Source organism: Gymnoscopelus braueri, assembly GCF_963280865.1.
Source record: "Gymnoscopelus braueri genome assembly, contig: SCAFFOLD_51, whole genome shotgun sequence".
Classification (NCBI taxonomy): Eukaryota; Metazoa; Chordata; class Actinopteri; order Myctophiformes; family Myctophidae; genus Gymnoscopelus; species Gymnoscopelus braueri.
In genome coordinates, this window is record NW_027660372.1 from 27,319 (window position 1) to 50,399 (window position 23,081).

General features: G+C 42.9%; 1 protein-coding gene across 1 annotated transcript in view; it reads left to right on the forward strand.

The window, feature by feature from the left end:
* The window catches only part of LOC308081616 (uncharacterized protein), a gene marked incomplete at its 3' end in the record, with an annotated part of 67,267 nt that overhangs the window by 27,312 nt on the left and 16,874 nt on the right, over positions 1-23,081 (forward strand). Inside the window, exons 4-5 of the mRNA XM_080457975.1 lie at positions 4,972-5,044; positions 5,596-5,845. Of these exons, the coding sequence (XP_080314101.1) occupies positions 4,972-5,044; positions 5,596-5,845 (323 nt within the window). The remainder of the gene's footprint in view (positions 1-4,971; positions 5,045-5,595; positions 5,846-23,081) is intronic.

The following is a 23,081-nucleotide window of genomic DNA, read 5'->3' on the forward strand; positions in this document are numbered from 1 at the left end:
AGCTGTGACCGTGTAGATCAGCCAGAAGGACCTCTGAGCGACGGGGCAACCAATCACCTCGAGGCGGCAGACCGAAGCGGTCGGGCAGGGGTGTAAGGCTTGACCATAGCCTGTGTAGAGAACGGAGAAGGGTAGTTGTATAGGAGAACTTGGGGCGGTTGAAGACGAGCTGTAGCTTTCTGAACAAGCTCCAGAGGGTAGATGGCAGATGCCGGAGCACCAGCAAGGAGGGAGTTGCAGTAGTCCAGGCGGGAGATGACAAGAGCCTGGATGAGCACCTGCGCTGTCTTCTTAGTGAGGAATGGCGAATCCTCCTGATGTTGTAGAGGAGGAATCTGCAGGAGCATGTCACTGATGGGATGTTTGCCGAGAACGACAGTCGGTCGTCCAAGGTCACACCCAGATTCCTCGCAGTCCGAGTTGACGTCACCACAGCATTATCAATAGTGATGGCCAGGTCTCGGTGCAGACAACCCTTCCCCGGGAGGAACATCAGCTCAGTCTTGTCCAGGTTGAGCTTCAGGTGGTGCGTTGACATCCACTCCGAGATGTCAGCCAGACAAGCAGCAATGCGTGCCTCCACTTGTGTGTGGGGAATGACAAGATCAGCTGGGTGTCATCGGCATAGCAGTGGTAGGAAAAGTAATGGGAGTGGATAACAGCACCAAGAGATGTAGTGTAGAGAGAGAAAAGAAGAGGACCCAGAACCGAGCCTAGCTGAACCCCAGTAGTGAGCCTGCGTGGTTCTGACACAGACCCTCTCAGCGTCACCTGGTAGGAGCGACCCGTCAGGTAGGATGCAAACCAGGAGAGTGCAGAGCCTGAGACACCCATCCCCTCAAGGGTGGAGGATCTGATGGTTCACCGTGTCTAACACTACAGACAGGTCCAGGAGTATCAGGACGGAGGAGAGAGAGTTCGCTCTAGCGGCATGGAGCGAGGGCAGTCTCGGTCGAGTGACCCACATTAAACCCGGACTTGTGGGGATCCAGGAGGTTGTTCTGGTGGAGGTACAAGGACAGTTGATTGAAGACTGTTCAACTGCTCAACGTGAGTTGAAAGAGTAGGATAGATGAGATTAGTGGGGTCACGACATCTGGGTGTGGCCCTGCGTCTGTGCGGCCACCAGAAAGAGGAGAGGACAGGAATAGGAAGCAAACACATGGTAGATCACAATACAATGATACGGTTTATGAAGAGAAGAAGCACCTAATTTTGGAAGGTCGATCTTTCTTTGTTCGCCTAGCCTTCCTTTGCTAGACTCTTGAAGCAAGTGGTATGACCACTTCAACTGATTGCTAACTGTCTGCCAGGAGTGCAGGACCGCCCGACAATTAATAAGGCAATTGGCCTGGCTTGGGTGAAACTACCTTCAATAGGGCTATGCTACAAAGACAAACTGTCCAACTATCAGCTAACAATACTGATTAAAGCACTAATACTTTAAGCAATCAAAGTACAACTACTAGGAACCTGGTAAACAAGAAAAATATACTCAGACTACACTAGATGAGACGGGACCGTACCTATGTTCCCCAGGTTCTATGTTCCCCAGGTTCTATGTTCCCCGCAAAAAAGGTTCTATGTTCCCCACTTACCAAAAAAGATTCTATGTTCCCTGGGTTCTATGTTCCCCTTTTACCTAAAAAAAAGGTTCTATGTTCCCCGTTTACCCCAAAAAAGGTTCTATGTTCCCCATCAACAAAAAAAAGGTTCTATGTTCCCCGCTCACCCAAAAATGCAGGAAACATACATTTCTAATTTCCAATTATTAATAACATCTCTGAACACACACAACTGAACATAATGGGGAGAAATTACTATCAGAAACTTGCCCGCCCCTTTCCCCTGGCGGCCATCTTGGTGATATAGAGCACCTTGTAGCAACTCATAATGTAATAACGACGTAATAACAGTTCATAATATAATAAACTAAATGTCATAAAAGCTCATAATGTAATAAAATCATGAGCGATAGCGCAATAAAAGGTTTTTGCATAATATAATAACGTAATAATTTGTTACATTAAGATTTTTTTTTTATATAATTGTTTTTGGCTTTATCTGCCTTTTATTAGATAGTATACAGTAGTATGAGAGGAAATGGGGAGAGAGAGATGGAAGTGACACGCAGCAAAGTCGAACCCGCGACACGCTGTGCCCGGACCGCCACGCCAGCCGTCCGGGCCATAACTGGTCAAATTGTTGAGAAAAGTGTTACATCTTATAATCAGTATCAGTATCATGGTCAGTGTCATGGTCAGCATCATGCTCAGTTTCATGGCAAGTGTCAGTATCATGTTAGTATCATGGTCAGTATCATGGTCAGTACCATGTCAGTATCATGTCAGTACCATGTCAATATCATGTCAGTATCATGGTAGTATCATGGTAGTTTCATGGTCAGTATCATGGTCAGTATCATGTTAGTATCATGGTCAGTATCATGGTCAGTATCATGGTCAGTATCATGTATCATAATATCGTATCGATATTGTGAGCCTAATATCATATGTACCGTGAAATTAATGTATCGTGACACCCCTAAATAGATTTTGAGTCATGTCAAAGAAGTTTTCAAAACATGATATTTTGACACTTTAAAAACTGAAAAATTACAAATAACTAATGGGTATAAATACATGTATTTAAACCTTTTTAAATGTCTCACCATTTCCGGAACATAGAACCTTTTTTGGTTGAGTGGGGAACATAGAACCTTTTTTAGAACCTTTTTTGGTTGAGTGGGGAACATAGAACCTTTTTTTGGATGAGTGGGGAACATAGAACCCTTTTTTGGTTGAGCGGGGAACATAGAACCCGGGGAACATAGAACCTGGGGAACATAGGTACGGTCCCGATGAGACAAGTAGTTTCTTCAGAAGTTCAGAAGTAGAAAACATGCATCCATGCGCTCTGTGCGCCCGTTGTGGGCCGACATTTGCTTTGCGCTTGATATCGTTTGATGGAGAGACAATAAAATCATGATCCAAACACCTAATGAAAATAGACACTTCACAGATTATAGAGAACTTTGAATTATAACAATCGGTTGAGAAAGAGCACAGATTAGTAAAACTGCCGGTGTCCTTACAACCAAACATTTATTTTTGCATTGTTGACACCTCCAGAACCCCCACAGAGCGGCCCGTGACGAGCAGACAGCTGCTGCGCAGCAAGTCTATGTTGCCATGTCTGCTTATTATAAGCGACTTTGGGCTTGTTTTTCACGTCTTTCTATTATTATTATTATTATTATTATTATTATTATTATTATTATTATTATTATTATTATTATTATAATATATATAATTACATTATAATGGTAATACTTTTCTACTCCACTACAGCTCAGAGGCAAATCTTGTACTTTTACTCCACTACAATTATTTGAAAACTTTAGTTACTAGTTACTTTGCAGATATAAATATATTTTCATACTTGTTTAGATTAGAGCTTCATGCATGTCCTTTTGTAAATTATTTTTTATTAGGTAAATATTTATATAGAAAGGTCTAACCAGGGACTGGGGGTCGGCTATAAACCCCATTTACAATGCAATGGTTTCATGCCTCAGTGTTTTCTCAGGGCACAACGCATGCAGTAACATTTTCATAGACCTGACTGCTTATTTCTCTTGCAAAATTTGGCAACCCATTTCACTGCAGTGTACAGAGTGTTCGCTACAGATCGCGCTGTTTTAAAATGCTGTGCCAACAGATCTGATCTACAAGCAGATGGCTTGTCAGGCAGCGACTGTTTTATGTTTGTAGATCAGATATTTAGCGCAGGAGTAGAGCAGGAATGAGCACATTTGTGGAACATAGCGATGTGTTCACTTGTTGCACTGACAGGGAGGAGGAGATGAGACGCGTGTCAGCGACGTGGACAGCTGATAGAATGAGAGCTTTACGCTCGGACAATAATGTGAATATTATTATTATGAATGAATAATAATAATATTGGTTTGTCAAGAGATATCCATGTGTTTTGGACAATGGAGATAGTCACGTAATTAGACAGTGGCTTCAGCGTTCATATAGGCTCCATGTTTCACTGAAGAGTTTAATGTGACGCTACAGATCGCGCTGTTTTATACACTTTTTTTACATACAGAATCTGCAGTTACCATTACAAGTTAGCCTATTTTATAATGTTTCTGCCTGCCTGCCTACAACAACAACATATGTGGGCTCACTGACTGCGCAGAGTGCAATTGAATGTTAATCACTATTTTAAAGACAATGGAACCCCCCACTGTTTGGGGGAGAAGGTGTCAACTCGTCTGGAGCACAGAGGGGAGACAGTAACCAATAGAATAGCCTGATTTGGGGATCAAAAAGACCGTTTTTGATCCCCAAATCAGGCAGTGTGTGGGATAATGAAACCCCAGTCATGCTAGTGTTAATTAACATATGAACACTCCCCCATGCCTAAAGTATGCTGGCGAGTCTTATTCCTTAAGTGTTTGTGTTCAGCAACTTGCATAATAGCGATTGTGCATAAGATGGTGGCGTTATCACTTACTTATCGCAAAAGACGTGTAATCGTGCTTAATAAGTGCCCTTGGTGTGATTTTTATTTATTTGTCAGTTGACATATTTAGAGCTGAACTATCATGCCTTAATGTTGCAGGAGACCACAGACACCTCTAATACTGCGGTAGTAATTAATCTCTATAGCAATTATGAAACAGGTTGATGAACGCTACACAATAGACTACAATTCTTACCATCTGATAAAGCAGCCTGGATGATATCAGTGTCCATTATCCCATGTAGGACAACGGATATTTTACTGCCCTCAATGATCAATAAACTTGTATCCATAATCTATATCGAATAGTGGCGTTCCAGTATGTCCTGGATTTGATTTTTTTCTCTTTTTTTTCTCCTTTTTTTGTTTTACCTCATCAAAGTTGAGCAATATTGTTTATTATAAAATGTTTATTTAATATCCTGTCATGACCAGCATGAAGACACAGACGCTGACCCTCCAATGTCAAGTTCAAGGTCAACAAGTGGATGCGTCTCTAAAGATGAAGGTGAGCTGACACTAAGAATAGATGTCTTCAACTGATGAATCGGTCTGGTCTTTTCACACTATTTACTTGTAGTCTGTTGTATTCCTTTAAGTGATTCACATACAGTACTGTGTTAAAACAGTGTCATATACACATCCTATAGGATACATAATATTAAAATAGATCTAACATTCCATTTATAAGATAACTTTCCAACTGACATCCGTATATTTTTTATACTGGAAGGCTTGTTTATTCCAATGATTATGAAACTTGTTTGAACAAACAACTAGTAGGCTACAGTGTACTGTATATAGCCTATATCAAATGGCAAAAACTGAGCTAGGCCTATACAAACTTTTTGCGACAGCAGCGACACATTGTGAGCACTTAAAGGGGAGAACAGATTTGGTGTCGAAGGAAATACTAGCAGACCTACTAAGGACCCCTGGGGGACCATGGAGAACAAAGTTTAGTGTTTAAGTATAAGCATAGAATGTTCAGAAGCATGTTTAAATCAGTTTTGCCCACAGAGACGAAGTTTAACCAACAACTGAATTTTGATTTCACAGTATCTTCAGTGAGTCACTTTGTTGATCAACACCGGATTGACCTGATTCAGAAAGTAACCATGGTCAATCCCATCCTGGATCTGCTCCTTCAAGAGAAGTGTATCACCCAAGAGGGCTACAATAATGTGACATCTAAGAATACCGATCAGGAGAAGATGAGGGAACTCTATAAACTCCTGAACTCCAGCAAATCCAAAGACCTGTTCTGCAAAGGTCTAAAGGACCATGAGAAGTGTCTTCTAGATGATCTGTAAGCAATTGTCCTTTACATTATTTTTCTACAAAAAGTCTTTGAGGAAAATGTCTTCTCAGATTCCTTCTGAAGGTTCTGCAGTATTTCTCATTTAAATAATGTTTTTTAGGCCAAACATTGTGTACAAATGTGTGTTTGTTTGTTTTAACCAAAGATTTTCAGATAGCAACGCGTTGTGAGCTTGTAGATCGTCTATTTTCGCTAGTTTCCGTTTCGAGGAGACAAAAAATGTCTTTATTGGTAAATGGTTTGTGAACCAGTGATCTAGAGTAGTTAGTGAAACAGAGGCTTGGTTTATAACGGACGGAAAGAATTATAGATATCAACAGACACTATTAGGGAGGCCATATTTCTAGCTCAATGAGAAGAGAGGCAGCCTGTGAGTCCAAAGGTCGCTGGTTCGATCCCTGTCCCCGACAACTTGGTGAGGTGATCATGATTTGGCATTCTTAGGTTTACACATAGTGTTTCTTGAGGTTAGGTTTAGGCGTTGTTTTACTGTTAGGGTTGGTGAGGGGGGCAAAAAAACATCACCTTGTTAATTAATGCATATGCAATTTTTAAAGATAACATGAAATGCCTTTTTGACAGTAGTTATTTTCAATGTATAACCTTGTAGATCGGCTACTTTCACTAGTTTTGGTTCTGAGGAGACATACAATTTCTTGTTGTAAAGGATATTCACATAATATTCAAGTTGTATTGCCAAAACCAACTTCTGTGTGCTCAGAGATAACAACTAGAACAAGAAGAATGCTAGACCGGGGTGTGGGCGAGATCAGAGGATGTTGTAAATCTCTCTTATGGGTCTAGAGACGGTCCTCTCCTCTCCTCTCTTTTTTATTTATTTTTATTTTTATCCCACGATTTTGTAACCCATTTTTTCACCCAGTGCCAAATGCCTATGTAATCCTGGGCGCTACACTCCCTCTGCCAGCCTAGGGAGAGCCTAGAGCCGAGCTCATGCCTCCTTCAATGCATGAGAGCTAGCAAGCTGCTTCTTATCACCCGACAGGGGGGAGGTTCCCTGGTTAGACGTAGCGTGTGGAAAGAACACGTTATTCCAACCAGTTCCCATCAGGCACCCGGCTGACCAGGGGAGGCAGTATAGAGACCTCGATTACTGCATGTTTTTGTGAGGGTACCTAGGAGACACGTGGAGAACATGCAAACTCCACACAGAGAGGCCCTTTCACCAACCCCACCTAGGGTATGGGCACTGATGACGCGGAGGAGAGAACACGCCCTCAGCGCCCACAGCGTCCCCGGCGGGAATCGAACCCCTAGCTGTCTAGCTGTGAGGCTACAGCGCTACCGACTGCGCCACCGTGCCCCCTCCTCTCCTCTCTTTAAGATGTTTATATGCATTTGTTTTGCACACACCACCAGGGGCGGAGATCTGGCTTGAGGCTGGCGGGGCGCAAAAAAACTATTATTTTAACATTTATTTTTATTATTCTAAATGACACATAATGCGAAACGATAACAAACATTTGAATCACATTACAATGTCACAGATGCAAATAAACATAGTGTTACATGAAATGGGTGCAGTCACTATGTAGTGTGCCCTCAAGAAGCACCCTGAATGTCTCTATTGAGACCAATCGCACGCTCTCTACGAACTGCGAGAGATGGCCAACCCACTTTATCATATAAAATACAGTGATGGGTGAGATAATCATCGCCAGTAATACAACGCAAAGCACTGTGGTAGAGTCCAGAGGCTTCAGTGTGGAGAGTGAAGCATGCATATACAGTATATCCCCATAATCAAATACAGACATTATTACAGATTGAACAATAGTCTTTCTGCTGGTAAAATAAAAACAGGACCTGTTTCTGTAAAGGAAGCCAATTTGTCCTCTAAATTGTTTGGTTAGGTTCTCCACATGAACCTTAAATGAGAGTTTGGCATCTAGCCAAATGCCCAGGTATTTATAAGATGTGACAAGCTCAATTTGTTCACCTTTTAGAGTGTAATTACCAGTAAAGGGATTTATATTTGGAGACCTAGTAAATACCATGCATTTTGTTTTGTTGGAGTTTAAAACAAGCTTAAGGTTAATTAGAGCCCATTGACACCTATTGAAGGCAATCTGCAAATTTGCAGTGGCCACTTCCAGCGTTGGGGCAATATTGTATAAAATTGTGTCGTCTGCATAAAAATGGACATCCCAGAGAGGGGAGTGCAATATTATTAAAATAAAGAGTGAATAAAAGCGGGCCCAAAATTGAACCTTGAGGGACACCTTTACCAATTGACAAAGAACTGTATTTAAAACCATCAGCAACAACAGCTTGAGTTCTACCCGTCAGATAGTTGGAAAATATAGCTTCTGTAATAAAATATAATGGTCCACAGTATCAAACGCTTTAGAAAGATCTATAAAAATAGCTGCACAGTGATGGTGATTATCTTGACCAGTTAGTATGTTTGTGGAAAATTGTAGATTTTAAAAGAGGACTGTATGTTCAGAGGGGTTGAAGGGGGTGCTCCTTCCATTCCGACATCTCACCACTCCGACTAGTGGCTTCCGCGTGCGGTTATGGTTAGGGTTAGGGTTAGGTATAGGGTTCGTCAACGTCGGAAAGGCGACATGTCGGAAAGGAGAAATGCACCCGGGTTGAAGCTATGCCCACCACAGGGCTCCGGTCAGAGAGCATGCATGCAAAGATGACACTTGATGGCAGTTTATGGGTTTTTATGTAGAATTGTGGTTGGCAGACACAAACATACACTGTGATGAATGGTATCTGAAATAATAGAAATCATGACATAAATATACAGAGATGGAAACAATGAACTAATATCCTATGCAAACTAGGATACAGCACATAGCACATCACTGCAGTGAGCCATGAACTATGTATTAGCTTAGACCTACATAGCCTGCTCACACACACAGAATAGGCCCTGTTGTTAGCTTAGCCACTGAACTTTAGCTAGCACATACAGTTACAAAAAACTTTTTAAACCACACACAGATCAATATTTATACAATGAACTGTTACCACATGAACCAATATTGCACTATATAGACAAAAACAAACTCACTTCGTCAAGAACGCATTCTTAAGTGCATATGTTTGTGTGTAGCCGCATATGGGAAGCACAACTGTAAACAACAACTGGGGTCCTCTTTTACTGGGAGTGCCCAAACAGGAGCCTCAACTAAAGTGAAAATTGGGTCCTCAGGGTGCCTGAAGCACTCCTGCACTAAATTAATTAGGACAATAAATGTGGATATATGTGGACTTTTGTACAATGTTATTTGTGACAAGCATTGTAGCTGTCACAGTACTATGTCCTGGTCTGAACCCTGACTGTTGAGGTTGGAGTATGTTGTGCATGCTCAGGAATGTACGACTAGGGATTCAAGCATCTTGGCTAAACAGCACAATTTTGATATTGGCCTATAATTATTTAAATCCGACTGATCACCTTTATGAAGTGGAATAACTTGTGCATCTTTCCATACTGCAGGAATTGAGCCTAAGGTAAGTGATGAATTAAAAATATGGACAAGTGGTGCAGCAATTATATATGCACTAAGATGCAGTAGATACGGGTTAAGGTCATCTGCACCCTTAAACTTCTTAGTGCATATTTGTGAAAGTGCGGTTAAAACTTCTTGAGTGTGTTACTGGTCTAAATGAAAAGCATGGAGGGGACAAGTTGAGTGAGTTGTCAGTGACTGAATCCCCATCCTGATCTGATGGCGCTAGAATGACAGACTGCCTGTCAAATAGATGGCCAGATAATATAAAATGATTGTTAAAAGCATCACAAATACCTAATTTATTTAGAACAACCCCACTTTCACTGCTAATCTGTGACGGGAGAGAGGAGGCAGGCCTAGCTTTTAGTGATTTTACAACCTTCCAAAAACTAGCCGCATTACCTTGTGTCTTGGTGAAACTAGATAAATAAAAATGTATTTACTGATTTAGCCTTTCTGACCATACTAACACCTTTATTTCGCAGTAATCTAAAAGATAACCAGTCTGCTGGTTCACCAGAACTTCTGGCCTTTGACCAGGCCACATCTCTGTGACGGAGGGCCTCTTTGAGATCCACTGAAAACCAGGGAATTCTTATAGGGGGCATGTTTCTCAGTAATAGAATTAAAAATAGTAAGAAATAGATTAAGAGCTAGGTCAGGGTCTTGAGTTGAAATGGCCCTGTCCAAATCAGAATACAATAAATCATGTAAAAAAAACCTGTTCATTAAAAACTTGAAATTATGTTTAATAATCATCCGCCCCTTAGTTTTATCAGCTTTCGCAACGCTAACACAGACTATGGGGCAATGGTCACTGACACCTTGAGCAAAAACCCTGCTATAAGGGTATTTGGCTGGTCTGTTAGTTAGAGCTAGGTCTATCAAAGTAGATCTAGAGGGGTTATTTATGTTTGGTCTGGTAGTATGCTGGATGAGCTGAGATATGTTTAAATCTACACACAGCTGTTTCAGCCGGGAAGAATTATTAGCAAGCTAGTCCAGGTTCATGTCTCCCAAAATAAGAACCTCTGAAGACACATATTTAGACAGCAGCTTTCCAAATTCCTCCAGAGCCACAACTGGTGCCGAAGGGGGGGATAAGTACCAATAACAGTGCAGTGGATATCACCACCCAGAAAAATATCTAAAACAATATATTCAAAACAATTAGGGATAGATGACATTTCAAGGACATGTGCTGCTAAATGTTCCCTGACTAAGATTACAACCCCACCAGCTCTTGATTTCCTATCTATTCTAAAAAGGTTATAGCCATTTATGGCAATATCAGAGTCCAGTGTAAGCTCAGTCAGCCAAGTCTCTGATAAGACAAAGACATCAGGGGAACCCCCCTTAATCAGAATATTAATAAAATCCAGTTTGAGAGCCATGCTCCTCATATTCAAATGAATACATTTTAAGCCATCACAAGCTTGCATCTCTTGTGCAGTCTTCAAATCAATACAATTCACATTATTAATGAGAGCAGAGGGAATAATTGTAGGAGCAGTGTTAACACGTTCCCTGCCAGAGGGGTTTTCTAGAAAAGGTTCCCTCAGTGCCAGGGATTTTGACCATTCTGACTCATCTTTGAGGACCCACAGAATATTTTGTGCTATGACTATGAACACATGGAATATCTCAAAACAAAGCTTAGAATCTCTTCTTTCATCTGGAAAAAAGGCAGTTATTTAGCTAGAGGTAGTTGAATACAGCTTGTTTTCACCAAAAACTGCCCTTTTTTCTTAGATTCAGAGTTATGAGCATTTTAGTGAAAGGAACATGTTAGAGGCATAAAAATGATTTCAAAAGTGTGTGACATTTATTTTGCGCCTTCATTGACATCAGTCATGTAAACAATACTTGTTTACATGACTGATACTACTAGAAAAAAAAAAGCTTTTGAGTGCACATTTATGGCTTTGTTTCACTCCAAAGTGCAAGCTTATTTCAGCTCATTTCAAACAAAAATGTTCAACTCAAGTTATATACATCAAATAAAAAATAATAATACTTCGAATTTCAAAGTGCAACATCAATACATTGGTCATCGAGAGCTTCATGTGAACACTTATTTTCCAGTCCTATATTCTATACTGCCACCGGCTTCGAATGCTATCAATGCATTGAATGGGAGATTATCACGTTTTATCAGACCTTTGAATGGGCGAGTAGGCGACGAGTAGGCGCGATTTAGACCTACCCGCGATTTGTCAGACCATTCATGGGGCGTAATCAGGAGCTACTGACCTACTTGGAGGCGGAGCAGTCCCCACAACAATATTTACGATTCTGTGCCTATCGGTACATAACTCGAACGGCGCTGAGTAGGCACAGGCGAACGTCACACCGTTCAGGACGGCAACTCGGTCGCCTTAGCTCCCTCGGTGGTCCTTCACGGGGTGACAGTTCGCCTGTGACTGCGCGCTTCCGTCATGGTCCGAAACCAAAACCAAAACCGAAACTGAACTATTTAAGTCATCTCCGTTGGTAGGTCAGTATGTCTTGATAACACCCAATGAATGGTCTGATAAATCGCGGGTAGGTAAGTAGGTCGCCTATTTCGCCCATTCAAAGGTCTAATAAGAGGTGATAATGTCCCATTCAATGCATTGATAGCATCCGAATCAGGTGATACTGCAGTGGTTTTCAAACCTTTTGTGCCCAAGCCACACCAATGGGCAAGTCAAAATCTAAATCCACACCTGTATTCATAGCAACAAATAGCACATCTACAAGCTTTTACGGAGCTTGTAGATCAGCTTTTTTTCCTTTTATGCCATGTATGACAATTTGTGAACATAAATAAATAAAAATAAGGGATGCCAGGGCGTGACCCCCAAAAATAATCATATTTGAACAGGGGACCCCCATTTTGTTTGACTGGTTAAATATTGTGAAAATAGAAAATCTACAAGCCCTCTCTTCTTCTTCCTCTCTTCCTCCCGTCTGTCTGTCTGTCTGTCTGTCTGTCTGTCTGTCTGTCTGTCTGTCTGTCTGTCTGTCTGTCTGTCTGTCTCTCTCTCTCTCACACAGTGAGTCTCTAAAATTTGCAAGTAAATAGACCTGATTTGATAATCTATGCAGTGGTTCTCAACCTTTTCAGGCTGTGAGCCCCCAAAATAATCATATTTGAACTAGACCCTTGAGCTTCGTTGTGGTCCCGATCCACAGGTTGAGAACCACTGAAGTAGTGACGTCAAAACCTGCAGAGAAACAAGCAACCAGGTCTATGAAAACAAAGTAAGATATGTGTACTACGACTATGTCGATCTAAAATGTACTAATAGTCCACACAGCAGTTCATAATATTATAAAACATATTAGGAAAATAGCCGATCTACAAGCTCAGAGGTTGTGAGCTTGTTGATCGGCTGTGTGTGTGTGTGTGTGTGTGTGTGTGTGTGTGTGTGTGTGTACACGTGTGTGTGTGCGCGCGCGCGCAGTCGCGCACACACAAGCAACCAGGTCTATGAAAACAAAGTAAGATATGTGTACTACGACTATGTCGATCTAAAATGTCCCAGTGAGCCATAGTCGGCTATTAGACCTCCGTCTAAAACGGGGTTATAATTGGTATAACAGTGAAAGTTTTTGTTACGTTTTTTTTTCTTTTCTATATATAGACGTTTTTTAAGCGTCTATATATAGACGTCTATATTATAGACGTCATTTCAACGGCTATAATAGACGGTCTATAAATAGACGTTTAAAAAACAGCTAATCAACGTCTAGGCTAAGCCTAGACGTCTAAAAAAAACTTTCACTGTTAGACCAATTATAACCCCGTTTTAGCCTAGCCCTTAGACGTATTTTAGACGTCTAATAGCTCAGTGGGTTACTAATAGTCCACACAGCAGTTTATAATATTATAAAACATATTAGGAAAATAGCCGATCTACAAGCTCAGAGGTTGTGAGCTTGTAGGTCGGCTATTTTCACACGGCAGAAGACGACACTCACGACTGTGTGAGTGTGTGTGTGTGTGTGTGTGTGTGTGTGTGTGTGTGTGTGTGTGTGTGTGTGTGTGTGTGTGTGTGTGTGTGTGGCGCGCACAGACAGACAGACGCGAGCCGAGCATTACCTTAGTCTCGACTCCTCTGAGAGGAGTCCTCTCCAATGGCACGGATCTATCCATATAACGAAGAAATAAAACTTCATCATCCACGGAGTCACAGCGACAGTGAGGCGCGCGGGTAGTCCCATGAAACCCTCGCACGCGTGTGCACGCATATGCTGGAAGATCTCTGGATCATGTCATCGGTGAGGTTTTCTTTATTTGTTTTCAAAAATAACATTGATGGCGACACGGTCAGAACAGACCTGAGCGGTAACATGTGCGCGGGTAGTCCCATGAAACCCTCGCACGCGCGTGTACGCACAGGCTGGAAGATCTCTGGATCGTGTCATCGGTGAGGTTTTCTTTATTTGTTTTCGGGAACGCTTCCTTGTCTCTCAATCACAGGCAGATCAGAGCCAAGATGTGTAAACTTTCAGGTTGGGTGCACAGTCTATGGTTGGGTGTAGGGTCAGGAACAGTTCATCCCCACTCGCACGAATTTCACGGGCACACGCATGCTTGCCCCGGGTGCTTTCACTGCTCACAGCCTAGTATAGCAATGTGCTCGCCTGCTCGGTTCAAACTTGATCAAAGTTTGATCCGAGCGGAGTGGCAGACCCCTTATGGCGGCTTTAGTGTTTTGTGTGATCACGTGACTGAAACACAATATTTTTCAACTTCTCCGTCATCTAGATGAATGATATTAACGTACAAGCTGCGCAACAGTGTAATATACAGTAAATCAATGAAATGACCCATCAACGGTTATAACTGTGGCTGGCAGATAAAGGGGTATATTTTGATTCACGAGTATAACCGTGTTTGGCAGGTAATGTCTTAATAAAAACAAGGTTACTCACTATGACCCCCTTAAGGCATTCTACTATTGGGCTGTTGAATTTACTGGGAATGCATGTTAAATTTGCTCTATTTGAAATAACAGTGGAAATATTGTAAACCTTGTTTATTACAAGGCTATCTGAAAGAACTTTGGGCCCAGACATGTTTGATGCTATAGGCATATTGGACCCTGCATATATCAATTATCAAATGTATTCTCTAGACTTGTCAGCTGGGAGGGCAACAGGGTGTTCTTTCGATGGTGTCGTGGAGGGGGGATGGGTGGGGGGCAGGGCAAGGTTGGTGGTTGTGGGGCCTGGCGTTTGATTAGGGGGGTCACGGGGTGAGTCTAATCCCCGCGTTAATCAAGTCATTCATGCTGCTGGTAAATTCCAGAAGCGGTAATGGGGTCAGGGGAAAAGATGATGAAGAGGAGAAAGGTGATGGAGTTTGATATTCTTCCTCATTGAAAGACTCCTCTATAGAGTCTGTGTCTTTTTCCTCTGTGTCTTCTTCAGTGGCAATCTCCTCCTGGGTATTGGGGCTATCTGAAGCTAGGGGGGGACAAACCCCCTCGTCCCCCCCCCCGGGATCTCCGCGCCTGCACACCACACAGAGAACAGCAGCACAGAGAGACGTGGCTCAGTGCTAAAAAGTTATAAAGGACTTTGATTTAGGGGCAGTGTCCACAGAAAACGTTTTATGAGCGGAGGGGCGCTTTGGATATCTCTTTTTGTGTTTGAATGCCCTACTTATCATATCATACTACAGCGTATCAAAAGCAACAGATTTACAATAGTTTTGGACGTATGAAGTTTCCACCCAACAGAGACGATATCATGTCCATAGTGCACGCACAGAGTGTTTATTGACACGCGCAATGTTCAAACTGATCAATTGTTGCTGCATGTGCTTGAATTGTGTCATCTGTGTTATTAGCACAGATAGCTTAGCTGAAACAACGTGAATGCTCGGGCATGCCTCATGAACCTCATACACAGGAAGTTGAGTGAACCGAAAAGAGCGCTTCTCAAAATAACTATAGGTTACTACCGTAAGCCCGGTTCTATAAAATATGAAGCGAGAGGTCTCGCTATGGGAGAGCGCCTCCTGGTGTGAACACAGAAGCATTTCTTGATAAACTTCCAGGCAATAGAGCGTCGCAGTTCCCGCCCACTTCCTGTTTTTTTTGGTGCCGGAAGAAAAAACTCAATGCATTTTTCCATTGACATTTCCAAAAATATTTATATCTATTAATTTAAGCCTCGAATCAAGCCATCACGAGATGACATGAATCATGACCATAAAACGTTTTTTTCTGTGATTTTTTTTTATTTTATATTTAATTATATGATATACTATATTTAATAAATACCCTTTGTTTTGCCGTTTTCAACAAAAAAAATATCACAGAATCAAACGTTTATGGTCATGATTCATGTGATGTCATGATGGCTTGATTCGAGGCTTAAATTAATAGATATAAATATTTTTGGAAATGTCAATGGAAAAATGCATTGAGTTTTTTCTTCCGGCACCAAAAAAAACAGGAAGTGGGCGGGAACTGCGACGCTCTATATCCATTGGCTGGACTTTGAGTCGCCAACCTGATTGGAGGTCCCGCCTTCCATCCTATATAAGTCAGGGGCATACCAAAACTCGCACTTTCAGGTTAAGACTTCCTCTACTCGTCTGCCGAACGAAAAGGGTGTCTTCATGAGACCTCTCGCTTCCTATTTCATAGAACCGGGGTTACGGTAGTAACCTATAGTTCTTTTTACAATACTCCGCTTCGAGGTCTCGCTATGGGAGAGATGTTGAAAACTCCCCGATTGTAATCCCGAAGTTTATTGAGTTTTACCAGCCCTTCAACCAAACCTTGCAAAGGTCAAGGTTGAAGCCCAATTGGCTGCATCACAGATGTCCTGAATAGAGATGCCTCTAACAGAACCCAAGATACTGCCATTCCCTCCATGGAACTTACCCCCAGACTTACTTGGGCAACGTACCATCACCAGAGCAGGCCAAGTAACTGGCCTGCAATCCAGTGGGAATGTGTCTGTCTCGAGACAGGTACACCACGCCTGCGCAGTGCCTATGTCTGTATTCACTGATCTGCTTAGTGAAACTAAGGTCATTAGCAATGTAGTGTCAAGCACCAGATGCTTCATGCAATATGGAATAGGACAGAACGGCCATCAGGAAGGTCTAACAGGGCACGGTGAGAGTCTTCGACTCACACCCCTGCCCAAACCTACGTAGTCGGAATGACATTCTGGGCGCCCCCGCGTGCTCAAATTCACCCACTCACAGGCCAAGCCATGTTGGCAAAATATTTCACCCCTGCCTGCGTTGGCATGTCTCTGCGTAACGGCAGCCGCCAGGGGCAATCGTACAACAGCAGTGTGATCTCTGAGAGCCAGTGACCCCACTCTGGGGCCACTAATATCACACTCAGCCTCTCCTCCCGCACTCTCGCGAGTGTGGGAGCTATACGGGAAATGGGGGAAAAGCATACAACAGTGCCCTGGGCCACTGGTGCGCCAGAGTGTCCAGACCCATAGGAGCTGTCCCCTTTATTGAAAAGTACAAGCGACATTTCGCATTGTCCTGTGAGGCAAACAGATCTACCTGAGGTTGTCCGAAACGAGCCCAGATCTGTTCTGCAATGTCCGGATGTAGTGACCATTCACCGTAATGGCACCATCCCCTGGACAGCAGGACCGCCCCTTTGTTCCGGTTCACAAGCGATGCCCTGAGAGACAGCAACCGTGGCCCGCTCCAAACGAGCAGTCTGTGTGCCAATTTGTGTAGCATACAAGACTTGCCTTCTCACTATGCTAGGTGGTGGTGTGCACAACTGTCCCGAAGGAACATAGTATGGGCAACCAATACTGTTGCGTTTGCTCGGTGTTAGCTCGTAGCTAAAATAGTAGCGTGCAAACGTGTTGCCAGCGGGAGCTAATTAAGCCTACCGGTGGTAGCGCGCTAAGCCAGCTAGTGGCATGTGACGCTGGTTGGTGGCGTGCAGAGCTGTCCCAGAGAGAAACACTAAGAGCGGGTGAGGCTGGCGTGTTCGCTCGGTGTTAGCTTGTGGCCAAGAAGTCACCCCGGGGAAAAAACACGATGCCATCGTGTTTACCCGGTGATAACATGGAGCGTGCAAAGAATGTGTTGCTAGTGGGAGCTTTAAGAACTCACCGGTGACAGCACCAGGCTAACTGGTAGCATATGATGCCAGTTGTGGAGTGCGGAGCTGTCCTGGAGACAAAACACACTACGAGCGGACAACGCTGGTGTGTTCGCTCGGTGTTAGCCGGAGCATGCAAAGCGTTTTTCCAGCGGGAGCGTTTAAGCTCACCGGTGGTAGCACGTCATGCCAGCTGGTAGCACACGATGCTAGTTGGTGGCGTGCAAAGCTGTCAGGAGTGCAGAGCTGTCCGGAGACAAAACACATTAAAAGCGGACGACGCTGGTGTGTTTGCTCGGTGTTAGCTCGTTTCACTCCAGAGAAAAACATGATGTGCAGCATAGATGCTGCCGTGTTTAGTCTGTTTATTGGCATGCAGCATGTAACGAGTCGCCAGTGGGAGCCTACTAGACTCACCAGTGGCAGCATATGATGCTAGTAGCCAATCACACCGCTTGCGGTTCTCCTGCGAGGGGGTATTATTGCTGGATCTAGTCCCGCGTCTTGTCCCGGAGGCCATGCTCTTCGCGGCACTGGGCACGTGAAGGCGTGGGGTGGCTTCCGAGGCCTCGACCCACAGTGAAGGAAAAACGCAGAGAAAGGAGATCATCCAAACACGTGTTTTCCTTCAGCTAGCTTTGGTAGAGTAGCCAAAACAGTGTGAGCTAGCCTGGTCCAGGACGGTATGCTCTTAGTTCGGCCTCTGGGGTGCATACTAAGGCATGGGTGGGACGTGAGGTCGGCTTGGGGCTTCTACTCACTTTGACTGGGTAAACTCCGGGGAAGGCTGTGCCGACCACGCGTTTCCAGTCGGGCTAGTTTTGGTAACTAGCAGGCCGCGACACACGTTGTCACAGTTAGTTTAGGGGCCAACCGAGCTACAGTGTGAGCTGGCCGAGCGGCTGCGACACTCCAGGCAAACCCCGTTGTGATTGGTCAGTAGTCGCTGTGATTGACAGTTCTCGATTTTGCAACTATGCCTAAACCTAACCCTAACCTCAGTAAGACTATGCCTAAACCTAACCTTAACCCTAACCATAACCTCAGTAAAACTATGCGTGCCAGGGAGCCAATCAGACAGGTAAGGCAGGTCTATATCCTGGAGCGTTGGTGGGATTCATAATCAAGCGACTGCGACACGTGGAGTCACAGTTAGCTTGGGTGCTAACCGAGCTGCAGTGTGAGCTTAGCCGAGTGGCTGCGACACGTGGAGTCATAGTTAGCTTTGGTGCTAACCGAGCAACAGTGTGAGCTAACCAAGGTAGCTGTAGCGCGCTAGTCACTCTGTTAGCCTGGGCTAACGAGTACTGCTGGGCCAAGCTAAAGTTAGCGATCGAAGCTAACCAGTAATACGCTCTGGGAGCGAGCTCTGAGGCTACCAGCTCGGGAGTATTAAGGAAAAAGAAAAAGACTGTGTACTTACGGTAGAAAGTCAGAATCACAGAAATATTGTTAACGTCTCGCGGTCCAGAACTCCGGTCCTGGCCTGGTGAAACCTAGTTAAGCTAACAATTGTCTGCGAACTGAGGGAGAAATAGCTCTGCTTTCAGACGAGAAGAGGAAACAAAAGTGTGAGTTTGGGTACCCCCCTGACTTATATAGGATGGAGGGTGGGACCTCCAGTCAGGTTGGCGAATCAATGTCCAGCCAATGGACCTCTAAGTGGAGTATTGTAAATAGAACTGGATTGACATGGAATGTAACCTGTGTGTGTGTGTGTGCACACAAAGTCATAATATTTGTATACAAATAATTGGTCTATTGCAAAATTAAATGAGATCATTCCCTTCTTTCAGACAGAATTATGTCTTAGAAGTAGAGGGGAGCTGATTGTTTAGTGACTTGGTGGATAACGGGGAGATGGAGTGATGCAAAATTGAGCAAAAAGGTGTTAAAGGCTATGCAGATTAGAGCTGTGTACAGTATATCCTATATTAACATTGCCCTATGTTTGCGTGCGTTCGGGTGCTAAAATGAGTAGTCATGCAGGCGTGAAATTGACATGATAGTTCAGTTGGTGATACAAGCATGAAATTTGGCACAGATGACCTTCATATGACCCCAATTGATAATCAACCTCCGGCCATGCAGAATTCCTCCATTATTCATGATGTGCCACCAGTTTTCAAAAAGTTTGCAACTCAGCCTACGTTTTGGGCTATATCACTTTTCTGGGCCTGTACATTTTTTATTTCCCCCTCATTTTGATATAAGAGCCAATGGAGGTATGGAGGTATTTGTTCTGGAGGTTCTGGAGGTATTTCTACCAAGTAGAACATTAGGTTCCAATATGGCTGCCGATAAATTGCAGAAATGTACATCTGCTTATGGTTAATCCACATGAGCTTGTAGCACATGTATTTGCATTAATTACCATACACATAATCCATTTATGGCACATTTTAAAGTGATTTGGTAGCTTTTTAATGACCTAGGTTCCAATAGGGCAACAGACTTTTCAATATGGCCACCAATAAATACAGAAACTTAGATCCTACAAAGCTTGGTGCATCTTTATTTTGTATTATTATTATTGTCTCCGCCAGGCCGAAAGGCATGGCGAGAGAGCATGTTTTGCCCCCTGTCCGTCAGTCTGTGTGTCCGTGTGTCCGTCCGTCCTTCTGTCTGCGAGCAGCTAATCTCCGCCACCGTTGGTCCGGTCGCTGTGAAACTGCGCACACACACTCCCTGGATGCCACAGCAGAACCTCTGCCCCACATTTTTCAGATCATAGCGCCACTATGAGGCCGACTTTTGGAAAAAACCTTTGCCCTGCATTTTTCACATCTGCTTAGGTTAGGTCAGTTTTGAACAAAATTCCTCAAATCATGAACGCAGTGTGCAATTTCCGTGAACTTTTGTACGCACATTCCCACTAGGCCGAGGTAGAAATGCCCCCCTTTTCACATTGGCCTGTTATAGCGCCACCAGGAGGCCATAATAACCTACCTGACCTGGCGGAGACTTGTGCTCCGAGGAGCACTTTTTCTAGGTTTTTTTTTATATAACCAGGCAAGTCATTAAGAACACATTCTTATTTACAGGTCAGCATGGCAGACATGGAACATGTTTGAGAAAATATCCCCTGTCTTCTCCACATTAGGTTCAACACCTGTTGCAGTAAATGATTAACATTATGCAAGTCATTGAGGAGTTATGATAGTAGTAAGAAATTAAGCATAGCGTTAGTTCATGCAGGTCTTGCACGCCTCAGCTGTAATCGGCTGTGTCAGTCAGCTGATGAACATGATGAACATCAGCCTGGCCTCCTATTCCCCATTGACAGCTCTGCTGGTCATTACGTCACACATTCATATAAACTCCAATCACAGCTCACACCTTCACAAAGAGGTTCCTTTAAAGGGTCTACACCATGAAAATCACTTTTTTCTTGGTTTTTTGTATTTTTTGGGGTCCCCAGTGTCTCTTGTATTTTTTTTTTAATTCAGCCATTCCTTCTCATTTCATGGATTTCCAGAATGGGCGTGTCTGAACAGGCGATCTCAGAATGGAAATGTTTCTGATGTCACAAACATTAATGATGGCAAACCCAATGTTAAATGAAAAGTGCCCGAATCGATCCGAAACTTTTTCTACCCCCCCTAAGTGGGGGTCTACGAACAAGTACTTCGGGCTCGGATTTTGGCTCCGCCCCCCGGAAGTGGGTGAAACAGGCACCTCAAACACTTGGTGGAATTGTTCAAAAATGTTCAAAGTGTTTTTTTTTTCGATTTTGTATTTTTCTTAGATGCTTCTTTTTATGCAGAATTTATCCTTTTTTTTTTTAATATTTTTTTTTATTAACAGACAGAATTGCTCAGTAGCCCCCCCCTGCCCAAGAGGACGTTTTGGTATTGCAGCTGAAAGTGCTGTATAAGCCAGAGACAATTGACTTGGGATGAGTATATCTGAGTGATGATTTAGGCTCAAACCTTTTGAAAAAGGTTTGAGGGACAGACACCATATGATATTAAATATCAAATATTTTTTTTAAATTCATGGTGTAGATCCTTTAAATACGGCTTTGCATTCACTAGGTGTCTTGCTTCCTGCTTACTGCTGCCTCCACCTTTTTTATTAGAATCTGGCATAGGCTCAAATACTTGGGATTTATATCTGCTAATTCAAACTAATATGTCAATGTATTGCCTATTGTTTGATATTGTATCCCTATGGGGATTGTTTAACATTCCCTGATTTTGCTTAGCATGTTGCTTGGACAAAATTCAGGGAATATCTCCATGAGCGGAGCCTTTAATGCCAAACTGTATTTCATTTGTTGCAATAAATGGTTAAATCTACTTTGACGTGAGTGTTCCTGACTGAAAGGAATGTTCTGGCCACTGCAAATGCTTTAAGTTTGGACTTGTCTGGTAACATTTCAAAACAAATGTAATAATAAAAAATAAAGATGCACTAGGCTTTGTAGGATCTAAGTTTTCGTATTTATTGGTGGCCACATTGAAAAGTGTGTTGCCCTGTTGGAACCTAGGTCATTAAAAAACTACCAAATCACTTTAAAATGTGCCATAAATGGATTCTGTGTATGGTATCTAATACATGTGCTACAAGCTCATGTGGATTAACCATAAGCAGATGTATATTTCTGCAATTTATCGGCAGCCATATTGGAAAATACGCGCCATATTGGAACCTATTAACCTAATGTTATTTTACTTGGTAGAAATACCTCCAGAACATATTTTCTTATATCAAAATGAAGGGGAAATCAAAGATTTACAGCCCCAGCAAAGTTATATAGTCCAAAACGTAGGCCCAGTCGCAGCCATTTTGAAAACTGGCGGCCATCTTGAAAAATGGAGGAATTCTGCGTGGCCCGAGGTTGATTATTAATTAGGGTGGTATACAAGTATTGACAGGATACTGTACATTCACGTCATGAATTAAAATCATCAATGAGAAATCATAGCAAAACATACAGATGCACATCAGACAGTCAGACACACAAAGCTGTATACATTTACTAATCACTAAAGCCATTTTGGCTTGCATATTTATTAGATCTTTAATGTTAATGATTAGTTAAAACGATAACGGTCTATGCATCAGCCTGCCTGCTGATGCTAATACTAGCTGCCTGCAGTACAGGCACATGTCATGCAATCACAACACCACTGCAGTGTGCTTCTGCACGCACATAACAACAACCATGACAGCTATGACCAATATCCTTCTTTATCAATATCTACGCTATAATGATTATAACATTGGCACAGCAGCCTGTTAATTTTGTACATGAAGATTAGGCTACTAACCATGTCAGTCGATGTTCTTCCAAACAACTCCATTATCATCACCATTTCCAGTTGATAACATGGTCAATCGACAGTATGCTGTTTATCCATAGTCCAGAGTTTTTAATTACTGTAAATCCTCTAATAGTGACACAGGCTTGTATTTGTTAGTGGCTACCGCTTTTATTGAAAGTAGGCATGTATAAGAGAGAGGCCTATAGGCCTATTTCTATTTTTCAAACAGATCAGCATGAATAAATCAATATTTTCTGTCAGTTACAGGTGGTCACAGGTCATTTTAACTTTTTCATTACTCACCGTTGGGTAGATTTCCCTGCTTGATCACTCAGCTGTATCTCCTCAAACCTAATGTATGCTCCGC